The 16,979-nt window shown below is 39.4% G+C and overlaps 1 protein-coding gene across 1 annotated transcript in view; it reads right to left on the minus strand.

The window, feature by feature from the left end:
• Positions 1-16,979, minus strand: part of RIMS1 (regulating synaptic membrane exocytosis 1) — a gene marked incomplete in the record, with an annotated part of 487,692 nt that overhangs the window by 40,042 nt on the left and 430,671 nt on the right. Inside the window, 1 exon segment of the mRNA XM_034766209.1 lies at positions 15,490-15,725. Within this exon segment, the coding sequence (XP_034622100.1) occupies positions 15,490-15,725 (236 nt within the window).

The raw sequence follows: 16,979 nt of genomic DNA on the forward strand, positions 1-16,979 counted from the left end.
AGCCTGACTAGTAAGATTTCTACCAAGCAAGTAGTGTGAGTTATGATGTGGACATCTGTTCATAGACTATCAGGGTTGGAGGAGACCTCAGGAGGTTATCTAGTCCAACCCCCTGCTCAAAGTAGGACCAATCCCCCAACAGATTTTTACCCCTCAAGGATTGAACTCACAACCCTGGGTTTAGCAGGCCATTGCTCAAACCACTGAGCTATCCCTCCCCCCGTTCATTAGCGAATGAAATGAAATCACCAATTAATTTAATAATATGACATAATACTTTACTTATGGAAGTATTATCAGAAATTTAGAATGGTCACAACAAACAAAAAAGTCCCTGTTTAAATAGAGGCAGCTCCACTACAATGAAAAAGAGTAATGAAGATGTACTGAGAGTCTGGTCACTACTGGCCAGAAACACTTTAAGGCTCGAATGTGTAATCTGAACTCTGCTACTGTTCAGGAAAAAGTGAAACACAACCTGCTGCAGCTTCACGGCTTGTTTATTATGTGACAAGCTGCAGTTTCAAGGAAGCATCACTTTTGCTTAGCCCAGCATTGTGAAAGTTCATGCAGTAAAAAGCATTTAGTACAGTGAACACCAAAACGTATCTAAAATACAACCAGGCTGTGCCTCTCGCCTGGGCAGCAGTTTGAGGGAGAGAGGAAAGGTAATGATTGCCCTCTTAGTTGTTTCAACGGAGTCACTAGCATGAATTACTAGCTGTAAAATGGGGATAATACTTCCCTTCCTCACAGTGGCATTGTGAAGAGAAAATCCATTAAATACAAGGTATTCAGACACTAGGGTGATGAGGGACACATAAGCAGCTATATCTAGTGAGAATAGAAGAATCTGGCTCTTAACATATGCTTATAGCTAACCTCCCAACATGTAAAGTGGCTAAGTGGGACAGGTCCCGCCCCCGGGGGGAGGTCCGTGGGCGAGGGTGTTGCAGAGCAAGCTCACTGCACATCAGTGGCTCCTGTACAGCAGGGCAGGCTGGGCTTAGCTCTTCGTTCCAACTAATGCAACCTGGCCCCGGCACACAGGCTTGCAGCTCTGCTCACGTTTGGCTCAGCCCCCTCAACAGGGTCTGGGGGCAGCTGGGCCAAATTTGAGTGTTGCAACCTGGCACACAGAGTTGCAATGCAACTCACTCAAGTTTTGCCCAGCCATCCCGCTATCAGGGGGGCGGAGCCAAACCTGCACAGAGTTGTGACCCCATGGCACCAGGGTGAGGTTGCATCAACCTAAGCAAGGAGTCAAGCCCAGCCAGCCCCATGCGACAGGCACTGCTTCAACTGGGACATGGAGTTTTGAGGGTCAAAGTGGAACAGTCCCACGAAACCTGGAACTGTTGGGGAGGTCTGTCAGAGGCAGATGGGGACTGGGATTTATTTATAAAAATAGATAAGCCCCTCAAGATGGTTTCTCTAATGTATTCCTTCTTTTATCACTAAAAACAGAACTTGTAACAAAGTGGTATTAGTATGTAACCAGAATAGGTCAATCCCATTGCATATTTACCTTGTCAGTTTATTTTCAGTACTAGGGCTTCAACATCTTTGTTAATGTCACAGTGGCTTTTCAGTTAGACTAACGAGAGATGAATGGGTTGCCAATGAAATCTCTCCCCACAACCCTGGCCCCAAGAGAAAGACAGGATTGGCAGGGAGGAGATGGACATCAGAGGAGCATTCTTAGGAAGAGTGATGATTGAAGTTTATCTATTTTCATATACAAATCCTAGATCACATCTGAATATAGCTCATTGTTTCAGTTTGCCTGAACTCAGAGAGAAAGAACAGTTTGTGGCATTAAATCTACATTCAGCTAAACAGCTATAAAGAGACCTCTGGTCAGTTAGTGCAGAGGTGAAAGCAAACCAAAGCAAAACAGTGGCACATGGGGTCCTCCCCTGGAAAAACTGAACAGGTACAATGAAAAAGATTTTCAGATATTATAAACAAGTCAGTAAAAATGATAGTCTATTCTGCATTTATCTGGAATCCTGTGCCAACTTGTGGCAAATTATGTTCTGTTGTAATACTAGTATACGCACACCAAAACCACAGGGCCCCAAATGAATTTAATATTCTCCAAAGACAAAAAAACCCATATAAAAATGTTCGAAACCATTCAACATCAGTATTCTTAAGACACTATTTAAAACCAAAGCAGTGTATCCTGATCTCTGTAAGCAGCTGTGCTTACCTCATATCCTTAGCCATTTCCCCCTTGTCCTGCACAAGTCACAAAAACAAGCAAACTAAACCATAGTGACAGTTACTTCCCCGAGCTCTAGCCCTTGCTTCCTCCTTGTCACACCAAGTTCTGAGGCTGTGAGACACCAAGAAGGGAATTGTACAGAAGACAGCAGCACAGCACAGCACCGCACACTAGGCTGGAGGCTAGAGAAGCAGGTTTTACCTCATCCGTACTGACAACCTGAAGCCATGTCTCACAATGCCTTCTGCTAGTGACTGACCTGCCTTTTTTCTTCTTTTTTGGGGAAAACCAAAAATTTGAATCCAGCAAAACTAGCAGGAGAATCCTAAATTCTTGGATTTCTGGCATATGTGGATTTCTCATGTACCATTGTCGCATTCACAGCTTCTGTTGTCTCTGTGTCTCAGAAAAATCTTCATTCCTGAAGTTTGGTTTCTGACATATCAATACTTATGCATATACTAAGCAGTATAATCTGGTAATTTTAAAATAAAATAAACTGCATATTTTATAAACTCATAGAAAGGAGAACAAGTATCTATCAATGAGCATTAGATAGTATCAAAACATCCATCAAACAAGATAACCTGGCAGCAGAACACAACAAATATCTATATTTTTTAATTATAACATTTCTTCTCCCCCACTTGAGGAAGTATTTGAATATTTTACTCAGAATCTATTGCATTGCCCTAAATATCATTTGATTAAAGTTACCATTGCAGCCTGAAAATCTAAACAGATTGTCACATTATAGTAAAATGTTCAGCAAGTTAATATGAGGATGAAACTGGCCTCTAGGAAATCCCCTCAGGATCCAGGGTTTTGGAAGGTGGGGTCAAATCTGCAGGGGTTCCATACTCAGATCACTTTGGTGGTGGTGGCAGGAGAGAAATTCTCTTCAAAGCCACTGGCTTTTTTCTTAACATCAGAGGCGGTTATTTGGCCCCCTCCTGTGTTACTGCTTATTATTATCGTTATTACTTTTTATTAATTTGATTTACATCCCCTCTAAATCACAGTAGCTGACTTTGGGCAGTAAGCTCTCCACTACACGTAAAACTGCACCAAAAAGAAGCACCAAATCTCACTGTCACACTGTTTTTATTTGATTGCTGCTCTACAGCAGTTCTCCCTCTTGGTCACAAGGCCAGCACATCATGGTCAGTGGCCACGGTTAGCAGTTACAGTGGCAGACTGAGGTATGTGGGAACAAGGCCAGTTCTTGTAGATCTCAGCCTGTCCTTACTCCTCTCCAGCCTTTTCACCACACAACCGTATTTTTTCAGTGTTGCCATTATCTACGTCTCTGCCAAATGAACTCCCACTCCCTCTTCAAGATGTGTAAAAACCATGGAGAAGGGAGTTACTGAGTTTACTTTTTTGCACTGTACCTTAGTGTGTTCAGAGAGGGAAACATACTGTGCAGAGTAGCTGTTCCCCAGCCTCTTGTCCAGTCACATGCTGAGCTCCCACACAGCAGCTGGTGAGAAGATGCTACTGCATAGCTGCTTTCCCCCTCCACAGCACTGCTCTCTTTTTGCCCTTATTGGTTCCCTCTCTACACTGCATGATTTGAAAATTCATAGTACCTCCAGTCTGCCTCTTGTAAATTCTCTGCATTTCAGAATTTAATGAAAATTGACATCATCATTAGCAGCAACGAAAGTAGCAGGTGCTATCACCCCATAATTGAAAAGAAGTCTACTGCTTTTTTCTTTGCATTACTGTGTTACATTGTCTCAGGTGGTCATGGAGCTTTTTGTTGGGATTTTGGAACTATTTCTGGCCAAAACAGAGAATAGTATCAAAGATTTCTTCACAGCTCTCTTCAGATTCATAGCTGCAACAGAACTAAATGAGAGATTAAAATATCTACAGCTTCTGCATCATAAATATCTAATTCTATTCAGTAAAATGCACTTCTGTCTATTTTCACAGAAACAGATACCAATTTTACATCGGAGACCCAGGCTATGCTTAAAATGTACACTGGCTGAGCTCTGCTAGGCATGTGACATAGCTATAATGCTATAGTGTAGACGCAGGTATAACAGTAAAAAAGTCCTTTTTGCCAGTATAGCTTATTTTGCTCAAAGGATTGGTATAAGCTACCAGTAACAAACAAGCAAAAAAACACCTTTTGGTAAGTTACATCTACACTAGGAGGGTTTGCCAGGATAATTATGCTGGTACGGCTATACTGGCAAACCCTTCGTAATGTAGCTAATGTCAGAGATATGATTCTTTTGAAGCCAATCTCTCTCTCTCTCTCTCTGGCTCTCATTTGCAACTTTTTTAAGGAGGGTGAAAATTTGTCAGTTGTATTTTCTGAAACATCCAGAGATAAATAATCCCATGGCCGAACAGCTCCAGAGATATGACGTCCATAATTATATCTATGTTCCAATCCACTCATGTTTTTGATCATTCTTCACTAGTCTAAGTTATTACTTCTTTATTTCCACTACATGCACCCACAAAAACTCATGCTCCAATATGTCTGTTAGTCTATAAGGTGCCACAGGACTCTTCGCTGCTTCTACTTCTTTATAGTTACAGTATTATGCTAGTTACAATTCATCAAAAGAATCAATAAATTACTGCAATTTGAATATTCTCCAGCAGCATGAAAAGACTACTCATAAAATACTATAAGTGGTTTGTAAGAAATACCACAATGTATTGGCATGATCTCAAAAGTTGCTTATGATCAAAACTGTTTTGTTTTATAAAACTTTGGGATACATTTGCTGAGGAAGGGTGTAGGCAGGTGGGTCAGGACTTTTTCTAAAGATTTAGGTCCTTGTGGCCTGGTTAAGTCACTTCTGCACTGCTCCACTGGCACAAGGATTGTTTCAAAACTGCCTTAACTATGCAACTCAGAATTCCTCCAACGTATGAAGGGAACCCTACGTGGGAAGCCAGGCAGGTAGCAGAGGAAAGAAGATCTCTCTTGATACCACGTGAAACTTCTAAAAAGTTGGTCACACAGCTAGTTTGTCTCACTACTAAGGGCTTATATAAACTAGACAAATTTGCACCAGTATAATTGTATTGGTGGTTTAAACAGGGCCAGATTTCCAATTAGGCACCATTGGCATGTGTCTGGGGTGCCTAAAAGTTAAAAGTGTGTTAAAAGTTTCATTTTTTTTATGGAAAACATGAAGGTCAGCTGTAGGCGGGGGGATAGCAGGGAGGGATGCTGTGCCTAGGTGTAAGGTGTAAATCCGGGCCTGGGTTTAAGTGCAAAAAACCACTGCACTGGCACAGAATGGGTCTTACACAGGTGCAACTTATATTGGTAACTTACTGGAGTAAGTCATACCAATGCAAGCCCCATTTTATCTAACTGGGAGTTGCATTGGTTAGTCTGTGCAGGGCAGTTATTCCAGCTGGACTGCTTCATGGTATTCTGCAGGGTCTCTGCTTCATGTGGAGAGATGGACATGTTCCCAACTATAGACAGATGCTTATAGCCATGGGAAACAGCGAGTTTATCTGGATGCGTTTTCTCTTCCCCAGGCAGCCATTCGACTCTGTGACACAGAACTGCAGTGCTTTTTCTTTTGGTGATTGCAGGCAGAGCTAGCTTCTGAGACATTTCAGTGTCTCAGAAAGCCACGCATTTGGGGCGGGCTCAGGTGCAAAGGATGTGACAAGCAATGACATTCAAGCTTAAGGATGACACACTGTTACCCATCTGTGTCAAAAAATCCTGACCGAAAGATGGTACTAACCTTTTCTCCATTGACAGAAATTAGTCATTATTCTATCTCCTGCCAATTTGTGTCACAACTTTGATATTACCTCAGTACATCTTTTTATATTTACACTGTATAGAATGTGGGACCAAAGTATGAAAGGAGCTCACTGGTCAGATGATAAAGCAAATTATAGTCCTGGTTAAATAAAACTGAATGAAAATACAGCAAACGTTACTAGTAAGATCACTTTTTACTATATTTCATAAATGAATGAGAACTATTTTACAGTGATTTAATTTTCACTGTTTGATAACAAAATAGAAACAGAACAGGAACAAAGTCCTTCCTTCCTTAAACAAATACATTTTAAATATTTTTAATTATAATGCTGTTTCACATGCATGCAAACTCACTGATAAAAGGATGGCGTACTGTTTCATAATAATTTAATTTTCTGACATTAAACTTGCATGAATTTTAAAACAAATGAATTATAGTTTGGTAATAACGAAAAATATAATGACTGGGGTTCACTTTCTGCAGGAATCTGTGTAAAAAAAAAATCCAGGGGGAAAAAAGTGCTAATAAATACCACCGCAAATCAGTACTTCACGTTGATTCAACCAAGTGCAAAACATCATCAAACTCAAAATTTATAGTTCAGGAAAAAGGAAAAGAACCATATGTAACACTAATTCAACAGAGCAGGCTGGACTTTGTTTGAAAATACTAACCCTTATTAGGAAATCTTTCAGAAGATGAGTAACTCAGACTGAATTATGTTTCTATTAACGGTACTGAATTCCTCAGCTAGATGGCAACAGCAAATGAAAAAGAACATGCTTACATTCAGTCATTAGTTTCAAAGAACTAAGAATCATCGCAAGAACAAAGTGTTCATCTCACAGAAATAAGCTGGTGATGTGTTGAATTTGTGTTACCTTCCCTTCTTTTCCTTTTCTTTTAATATCATTCTTTAGCTTATGGTGGTGGTTTTTTCCTCCATGCATTTATTTGAGTTAAAGCAACATCTGAATGAAGGTTTTGTTCCTCTCAACAAAATATTCTTTACTATTTAGTTGTCAGGTTTAGAGCCCCATTCTGGACAGCTCTCCCAAGGCACCATCAGCATCCATTGCTGGTATTCTAGAAGCATTTTTTTTTCAGTTTGGTTGAAAAGGAAAACCCACATTGATGTCATGCCCTTTCCTCATTCTCTATACTTTCTTTTGTGGGATAGTGTAAATAGCTTCAGAGATTTGCTTCAGTTATCTGAAATAGCCTGAAAGGGCTAAGTCTGTGAAAATTAACAATAACCAGAGGAAGCAGGCTCCTGCTAGGGCAATATTAAAGTGAGCTAAATGTTGGCTGAGAGTGGAAATGTTGAGGAAAGAGATACTACTCCCCAGGTTACCATGAATTATTCCACAAGTACACAAGATAATGAAAGTATATATGGAAGTTTTATGGCAGAAATGGAGTTACACTAGGGGTAGAGGAGGATATACACTAGTATTAAACAGGCTTTCCTGCAGCGGTGAGCAGACAACGCAAACAAGTACTTTGGAATTGCTCTTCTATGGCATACGGTAACATTAACCACAAGTGAACTGTAAGGAAATGCTCGTCCAGGAGGGTTGTTTTATAGTTTGTAACTCTGTTTCTTGGAAGCCTCCCCAAATCTACTTTACTATCAAAACAGACAAGGTGTTACAGTAACAAATCTGGCCAAATAAAAGATGACCGTGAAAGAGAACAAAAATATTAGAAATGTTATAAAAACACAGACATGATGCCGTGTCTTGTCAAACTGTAGAACAAAAGAAAATTAACTATCTCACTGCCGGGGCCACCAAATATTCCTGATACAGCTTGACAATTTGACATTTTTAATGAACTGTCCTTTAATACAGCAGCCCAGAAATATACAAAGGGAGGAGTTAAGAAACAAAGCCATTCAAAACTAAAACAATTACAAAAAATTAACGATAGCAAAATAACGGCCCGTAAAATAGAGGGAAGTTGTGGGTTTTATGTATTCCTCTGCTAAGCAGGTTGAGCCTGTTCAGTACTTGGTTGAGAACTGGTCAAGGAAAGGCCAGGATGCTGTTAAGGAGATAGCACTCTTCCCTTTGAGTCATTACTGAATTGACATCCTAGTAGAGAGGTAGGGAGTTTGGTGTGGTGGAGTAGTGGAAAGGTTATGGTGTCCCTTTGCTGTCAGAGTTTCTCGAGTCACTTGTAATCACCGAAGATGCAACAGCAGTCTTAGCAAAGGAGGGAATATTAAAAAATATCCACTTTTTTCTTGCAAAATTCCAGTTTGGATAATTACAGCTGCCTGCCTAGATCTCTTCTGTAATTTAAATTGGGTAGGGAAATCTTTTTCACTTTCAGTTTTGAACTCTTATTTATTGACCAGGACCCTATTGTGCTAGGCACTGTACAAACACAGAACAAAAGACAGTGCCTGCCCTCAAGGGGCTTACGACCTAATTACAAGAGGAGAGAATAGATGGATACAGACTGACAAGGGAGTACAAAGCAACAGCGGGACAGTATTGGTCGATGTGATAGGCACACATCGTATGCCTATCACATCACACATGGTAATAGCACAAGGCTATTTGTGTGTTTGACAGTTAAATGGGACTCTGGCACTGATGGAATGTGAGAAGAATTTTAGAGTTTTACTAGACAAAATTCTTTATTAAATAATATTTTGTTTCCAAAATATTAAAGCCTAAAATTTGTCCCAGTAATATCTTGTCTGGCAAGCCGTCTCTTGGTATGCCACAGTACAGCTGCCAAGACAGGTGGAACATTATCCATAGACCTTCTTTTCTGCCTGGAATGTTCTTTGCAGGTGTAATTTACACTCAGGCTGGCATGAGGACCGTGAAAATGAAGTACTGGCATCATCTTTTTCAGTGTCTGTTGTGAAAATATGTGGCTCTAGGTTTGGAAGACTGCTGTCCTCTGCTTATTTACCTTTCAAGTGTCCCAACCACTCTTATTTTTACCACTGAAGAATAATGCCCACTTGCAGTCAGTTAATGACTGGGTATGCTATTGTCTTTGCACCAATGGATGATTATAGCCCATGCACACGTATTTACTGAATAGGTTTGCCTTTTCTAAATTTTACCCAACTTCAGTCATTCAACAAAGTAACCAGAGAATGACATCTGTATCCATGGGTCTCAGCATTATTCTCAGAAATCAGTCTTGCTTGCAGATCAGACAGATGCCGCAGGAATTTCACATCAGCTTCTGTGAGCATGCATGGAAAATGACCACTGACATAGCTTGCTAAACTGGATAGTGCAATATTATTAGGAGTGGACTGTTGGATTGTCCTCTGAAACTGACATGTTGGATATCAAAGCTGAATTCCTGAGGATGTATGGGAATTCTCTTTATCCCTTAATTAAGGGAAACACTTCGGGTGACTATAGGAAGGTTCTACTCATGCTATGTGGTGGGGAAGACTAAAAGCTTATGGGGGAGAACTAGATCATATGATTCTCTAGTCCACACTGCAATTAGACACCCACGGCTGGCCCGTGCCAGCTAGTTTGGGGTTATGGGGCTCAGGCTTGCGAGGCTGTTTAATTGCAGTGTAGATAATTGGACTCAGGCTGCAGCCTGAGCTCTGGGACTCTCCCATGTTGCAGAATCCTACAGCCCAGGCTCCATCTGAATGTCTACACAATTAAACAGCCCCTTATGTCTAACCATAGTGTAGACGTACAACTGCGAGTGTGATTTGCAGCATGTGTAGACATACCCATGCTAGTTGTACTCTATCTAGCTTGCTAAAAACAGCAGCAAGGGCGTTGCAGTGCAGGCTTCAGCACAGGCTGCGTGAGACTGCCTGTCTCCCCTCTGCGTACGTACTAGCTTGTGCAGCCAGTGCTGAAGCCCGTGCTGTGACATCCATGGTGCCATTTTTAGCTAGCTAGAGCACAGCTAGAGTAGTACACCTACACAGGCTGCACACCTGCAGTTCTAATGTAGATATTCCCTCAAGCTTACTCAAGTCTTTTTGCTCACATTTGATAGTGACTTCTTGATGGAAATAATTCTCAATTGCAGAACAGTCTCAGGTTTGACTGAGCACACACGTATACCTTACCTATGTTTGTTTCATGCCAGTATCTTAAAGCTATCCTGTGTATATTCAGGTCTACAGAGTCTTTCTGTAGCAGTGTCTTCATTTTTGTCAAAAAAAACATGTATACAAAGATTTTCAAAGCTTTTGTCTTCAGAAAATTCAGGACTACAGCTCCATCCCACAGTACATCCTCCACATCTGGAGGATGGAAGATTCCTTTTCAAATAAAGTCTGATTTATTTCCAGAGGGCAACTTTGCAAACCGAAACAGGGACAATAGATAACTTTGGTTCTTATGACGAAATAACTCCTCATGATTCCCTGCCATGTACTGCCGTGATTCTTACGTTTGGAGGTGCGGCTGCTCAGCACCTCAGACAAATCAGACTCCTAGGAGACAAATCTCTACTTAGGCATTCTAATCGAAAGGCACTCAGAAACTGGCCTTTAAAAAAAAACTTGAATTTTATTGTTCTCCTCATGAACCTGTTTGGCAGGAATGGAGGAGAATATATGCTACATTATATAAACCATTCAATTTAATTTCTTCCATTTCTTGTTCTTGACCAGCAAGCATGCAGCTGTAACACATCATCCCGATTCTTCCACAATGAACATAGCTTTGCCTCTCATGGATTATGGAGTAGCACAAAGAATGGCATTTTTTCTGCATTACACAATTTTCACAACATATTCATGGGTGAAAATAGGAACAAAGGGTGTATAGGCCCAATATTGGCCCTTTACAGGGGGTGAAGATCACCCTATAAGTTTAAATAAACCTCTAAAACATTTCTGAAATAGTTTTTTGTGTGAAATATGTGCCATGGTTGGACTCATTAAAAGGTTTTATTGGATGTGTCACTTATGAGTAACATAGCTATTGCCAGTTCAAACCAGTAGAAACTTTATTCCATCACCATCACAGCACGGTGTATTCTTTATGGGCCTGCTCCAACTCTCAATGAAGTCAATAAGAGTTATACTGACCTTAAAGGGATTGGATTAGGTATTAGGCACACACATATCCATACATAATCTATACACGTTTAAACAGGATGCTAGAAATTACTGCAGTATAAAGTGTTTGCCTCAAGATCTTTGACACTTTGACACATTTCAAATATTGAAAATTAGGCAAATAAAACATAGATAAGGAGACTGATTTTAAAGAGCAGGATACAGCTTTAACTATAGTGGGAAGTGGTATCTGACCCTCCTCTCCCTCCACAACCAAATTCAAAAAAATCTCCTAGGATTTAGCCTACCTCAAGATCCTCTCTTCCCTCTCTCTATGATGGGGAATGAGGGTATCTCTGAAGGATACCTCAGTCTGCAAAGACTTAAGGTCTCCCCTTCTCCCTACTGAAAGGTCTATCAGCTACATCCAAGATCTTTTATATTTTTCTCTGGGCACCAGCCCTTTCAGCCAATGTCCTCAGTGGACACTGTATACAAGTAATGATGAACCAATCATTTCAACATTATTTCTTAACATTACAAATTCCTATTCACACTCCTTTTAACCTAAAATTGGGCCTCCGTGATGCTGTGAGGAAGGCAAACACCCTGCCAATTTGGCCCAGAATAACATTTGATACAAAAACATGTGATCTAGTCTGACAGATGCCCAGCATCATGGAAATACAGCTTGACAATACCTCAAGTATAGGGAAAGTGGAGCAGAGATAGTGGCAAGATGGCTGTGTAATGATTGTGAGTGCTTTAAAAGATAGAGCTAGGGTTGGCAACCCTCCCAGATTGGCCGGGAATCTACCGGAATCGGCATCGATCTCCCAGTGACTATTGTAAGCAATCATGGAGATTTTAATAGGCTGCTAAAAGTCCAGTCGGCGGCGCAGCGGGGCCAAGGCAAGCTCCCTACCTGCCCTGACTCCATGCGGCTCCTGGAAGCATCCAGCATGTCCAGCTCCTAGGTGCAGGGGATGCCAGGGGTCTCCGCGCGCTGCCCCCGCCCCGAGCCCCGGCTCTGCAGCTCCTATTGGCTGAGAACTGTGGCCACTGGGAGCTGTGGGGGCAGTGCCTGAAGGCATGGGGTTAGAAACAAATTTATATGCAAGTCATGAGTAGTTTCTTCAGATTGCATATTCTCTGGTAAATAGCACAACCATTCTATTAAACTGACCTGAGTGGCACAGGCGAGGCTATTCAAAGCTACTAATAAATCTTTACATTTATTTAATTTAATAAATGTGCATTTATCAATTGGCTGATTACAGATCTACAGCATAAACGCATATCTGACTTTTTTTTAGAGGGCAGCACAATATTAATAGTGATGTAAATTTACAACTTTTTGTGAAAAAGTCTATCTATTGAAGCTGATTTTCAAATATTAGTAACAGATAAATATTTATACATGTATTGTAAAGGGTCTAGTTTACATTACTTAATCAGCAACATATACATTTTAATTTTAAATAGAGAAGCCAATAATGAGTTATTAAAATATAACAGGTGCGAAAATAAATTAAGGATGCTTTGTGGATTTCTTTATTTGGCCTGAATTACCCTATTTCCTGTAGACAAGTAGTAATTTTTTTTATATATTGTATGACCCTACATTTATTTAAATGATGTCACTCAAAATACATAAGTATAGGATGGATATATAGTGCTATAGATAGATAAAGAACTATATAGTCTTAATATATACACGTACTTAGGCATTAGAACAGCATATCTTATACTTGAGCCTAGGGTTGGGTGGACTATCAAGGTAAGAAATAATTTAGGGACCAACACAGAATGGCTAGTTCTCCTTGCAAATGCACTGAGAGCTGCAGTGGTGCCACCCAGTTCACTCAAGCTCCTCAGGGTTTGTTTACTGAAATCCCTGCTTCCACCATCCTCTGTGTGTGGCCTCAAACCCCTTTTCCTGGAGAGAAAATGTGACAACAATTCTGTGAGTTAGGACGCAGGGTTTGAATACTTAGTCCCCTACTATGGGTTTTCCTTGGAAAGAGAACATCAGGCTTTATACCTAGGTGCCTAAATTAATCCAATAAAATACAATTAATTCAACTCAGTGGTTTCTGACATATATTTTACTGAAAGCACATAAAGTTATATTTCTGTATAGGCCTAAAATATGTGCCCAAACAAGGACCTTTGGGATTTTTACATTATTGCACTGTATACATTTAGACATTATTCTTCACTGTCCTTTCACATTCAGGAAACCTGGAACTCCACTATTGAATTTTTTCAAAGGAATGTCAGCAATTCTGTCTACTAGGTCAATATTTAATTCCTGTCCTTTTGGAATGACTTACTTTTTATTCTGATACTGAGTTTCTGTATTGTTGGGAATATTTTGAGAAATCACAGGTAATAAACAGAATTTGCTTAGATTTTACCTTACAGTAGAACTAGCTAAGTTTACAATAAGGGAAACTAAGAATCACATTAAACACTGTTTTAGGGCTGAAAGTACTACACAACCATATTTTTGCTAGCAAAAGTCACTGCAATGGTCTCCACTGCAATGGAAGACATTGTGTACTGTAGAGAATTATAGTATAACATGAGTCTCAGGCTGAATTTAATATTATCTTTTTAAAACTTTACAAATTAACAGCCTGATGCTATATTCCCGACACACCTAAAACTCCAATTGATTTGAAATTTGAACTTGATTTGAACAAGATTCAAAGAGTTATTGTATACTTTATGGATAACAAAAATATCTAGAGTTACAAGTAATTAATGTGTTAAAAAATCCTAAACAGACAAAAATAAACCCTATGGGAAGTGATATAAAACTTCAGAGTTCAGAGTTTAAGCCAATCTCTATAATTATTAGGGAGCAGGGCAAGACCTTCATGGCAGACAAATTACTCCACCTCTGCTTTCTGGGGAGTTTCCTGTACCCTTCTCTGAAGCAGCTTGTTCCAGCCGCTGCCCAAGACAGAGTACCAGACCAGTAAGTGGATCACAGGTCTAATGCAGTATGTTAGTTCCTGTTTCATTGGGGGTTGAAGTCCAGAAGGAATGCAGCTTCAAACCAAATTATATAAACTTTAAATAAAATAATAATTATAAATAAAATTAAAATATGTCGTTCTTAATAAAGGGGGAATATATCAGCACAGACACTTTGAATACTGCCAGACCACTTTTAAATTTTAAATTACAGTAGCTGATTTGGATTGATCTGAACTAATATGGTTTATTTTAAGTAACAATCTGTTTGCTACTTAGATTAATGAGACTGAATGGTAATAACCCTATTGCATTTCTGAGCAGCACAACATACTATTAACATAACTTCTAATTCTGGACTTCAAATGATCCTATTACAACTATCATTTGACTCAAATGCATAATTTAGCATGCATGTTCAGTTTAAAAACACAAGACTAGAAGTAGATGAATAGATACATTTTTAATTGAAACTGCCTGAAATCTCAATAAAAACAAACTAGCTTCTACTGCTCACAAAAGAGAAAAAGAAAAACAAGGAAAAGCAGAGACTTGATAATACAAATACACAATATTGATACTTACCTTCACTTTGGGATTATCCTAACTGTGTGATAGAAACACTACAGTACGCCTGAGTGCTGGGCTATTCTGAAGCTTTCCTTTTTTTAAGCAACACAGGACATTAAGGGCTTGATCCTATTCCTACTGAAGTCAATAGCAAAACTCAGTGAGTTCAGCAGGAGCAGGACTGGGGGACTTTAAAACATTTCTTCCTTTTGCTTCTTTCTGTATGAGCTGTTTCCCCTTCAGGCCACACAGATACAAGGCTTTTAAGATTTCTGAAGTAGCAATAAAGAATTGGAACCCCTAAAGCGCATAATGAAGCATCATGCTGCACTCTAATTTATCTGAATTCACTGACCCCATTTTGCCAGTGTTGTTTTTAAATAGAAAACACTAGGTTTTCTCTTAATTGAGAAATGAGATGTAATCTCTTAAAAATAATATTAAACATGTTGATACTGTAGGTGCTACACCTACACCTTAAAATTATGCCTGTTATATAACTGACCTTTATATGCTACAGGTTACAAGTCTTGTATTTGTACTGAATTGTTCTGTCAAAAAAGATTTTGTACATGCAGTATGTCATTCATGTCTAACCCATAAACTCTTGATACCCACATATGTCTCTTTGCATTTCCTTGCTACATGTAATCAAGGCTTCTGAGAGATAAACACATTCATTCATCAGGACAGAAGAGATTTATAATACATATTTTTAAAACATCACTGTATGGATTCTTTGCCAAGTTTAGAAATCAGACAAAATTAAATGACTCAAAAACTCTTTCTGAGATGGAAAGAGATTTTTCTTAGTGGACTACATTCTGACATACACATATGATTAGTCCATATGCCATGGGTAAAGTACAAGCTGAAATATTTAAAGGGACCTGTTTTCAATTTGAGTATATGTCACTCACCTGTTTGGCTAAGTTGGGATGTGCTTCTGCTCCTTCGAGATACTATGGCAACCACTTTGGCACTGAGGCTGGATCGTCTTTTCTTCCCACCTGTTCCAACTGTCCCGACAGCAGTGTCTGATTGACTCCCATCATTATGTTCCAGTTTGTACATCTCTCCACTCACACTTGTGCTTTTTGTGATGGTTCTCCCTGAAGTCCCCATCCGTCTGCCTTGCATTTTAGGGGTAAACGTACTATATTTACAAAGTAAAAACATTTAAATTAAGTGTATATGTAACAGTGTCTCCAAAACGTAATTCATTTTATTAGCAAATTAATTCAACAGTCATTTTAAAGTAAAATCTTATTATAACTCTGTTTATTTGGTATCCAAATATATAATTGATTTGACATCTCTCAAACTATATGCTGTCTACATTGTAATCTATCCTTCACCTCTTCTACAAAAAAATAAACATGATGGTTCTTCAAAGAGGTGGAAACACACAAACACAGAGATGTATCAATGACATGGAGTCTTGCTCTATGCATCCATTGAATATATACAGTGACCACTGAATATAGACTCAGGAATTTAAACTGCAACTTGACCCACTTTATGGGGGAGGGATGGCTCAGTGGTTTGAGTATTGGCCTGTTAAACCCAGGGTTGTAAGTTCAATCCTTGAGGGGGGGCCACTTAGGGATCTGGGGCAAAATCAGTACTTGGTCCTGCTAGTGAAGGCAGGGGGCTGGACTCTTTGACCTTTTGAAGGTCCCTTCCAGTTCTAGGAGATGGGATATCTCCATTAATTAATTAATTAATTTAAAATTAAATTTTTATTTTTTTATTTTTAAAATTTATGTTTTGGAGTTGTTAAATTAGACTAACACAGTCTGGGTTCTTGATCTTAGTTGTATTACTACTGATTAGCTTTACTGTAACGTACAAACAAAACACAGTGGGATAAGTCTGAAGGATGGTTAATTGAGTATTTTATAATCTCCATTTCGAAATGGAAAGTGGAATTTATTGATGAACTGGATTTTCACTTGCTAGGGCCTCCTCAGAAGGAGACATGATGACATACCAGCACCCTAAAGAAGGGGCTGATTAGGGCAGCCTCCTTTGGATGGAGAGGTGGGCTTCTCTACCTGACTTGGTAGGAAGAACAAGCAGTAAGAAGTATAAGATAGACAAGAAAGTTTGTCAGGACAGGAATGAAGGGGGCTGGGCTGGGAAGAAGAGTCTTCCTCCTAGATGGGGAGGACCTGACTTCTGTGACGGCCTTGGTGTTTCCATGGATCTGGGCATCGTTAAGCCTTAATCCATCTTTGTCCAAACAGTGATCACAGAGAAGTATAAAATAAATACAAATCTAGAATGTTTTTATTGCCACTTATCCAGGTTTGTTAATCTCTCACAATATAAACAGCACACATAATAACCTCTGTCACTGTGAGATACAAGAAACAGGAAAAATAACATCTTGCAATATTTGTAAGAA

Source organism: Trachemys scripta, chromosome 3 (genome assembly GCF_013100865.1).
Source record: "Trachemys scripta elegans isolate TJP31775 chromosome 3, CAS_Tse_1.0, whole genome shotgun sequence".
Lineage (NCBI taxonomy): Eukaryota > Metazoa > Chordata > Testudines > Emydidae > Trachemys > Trachemys scripta.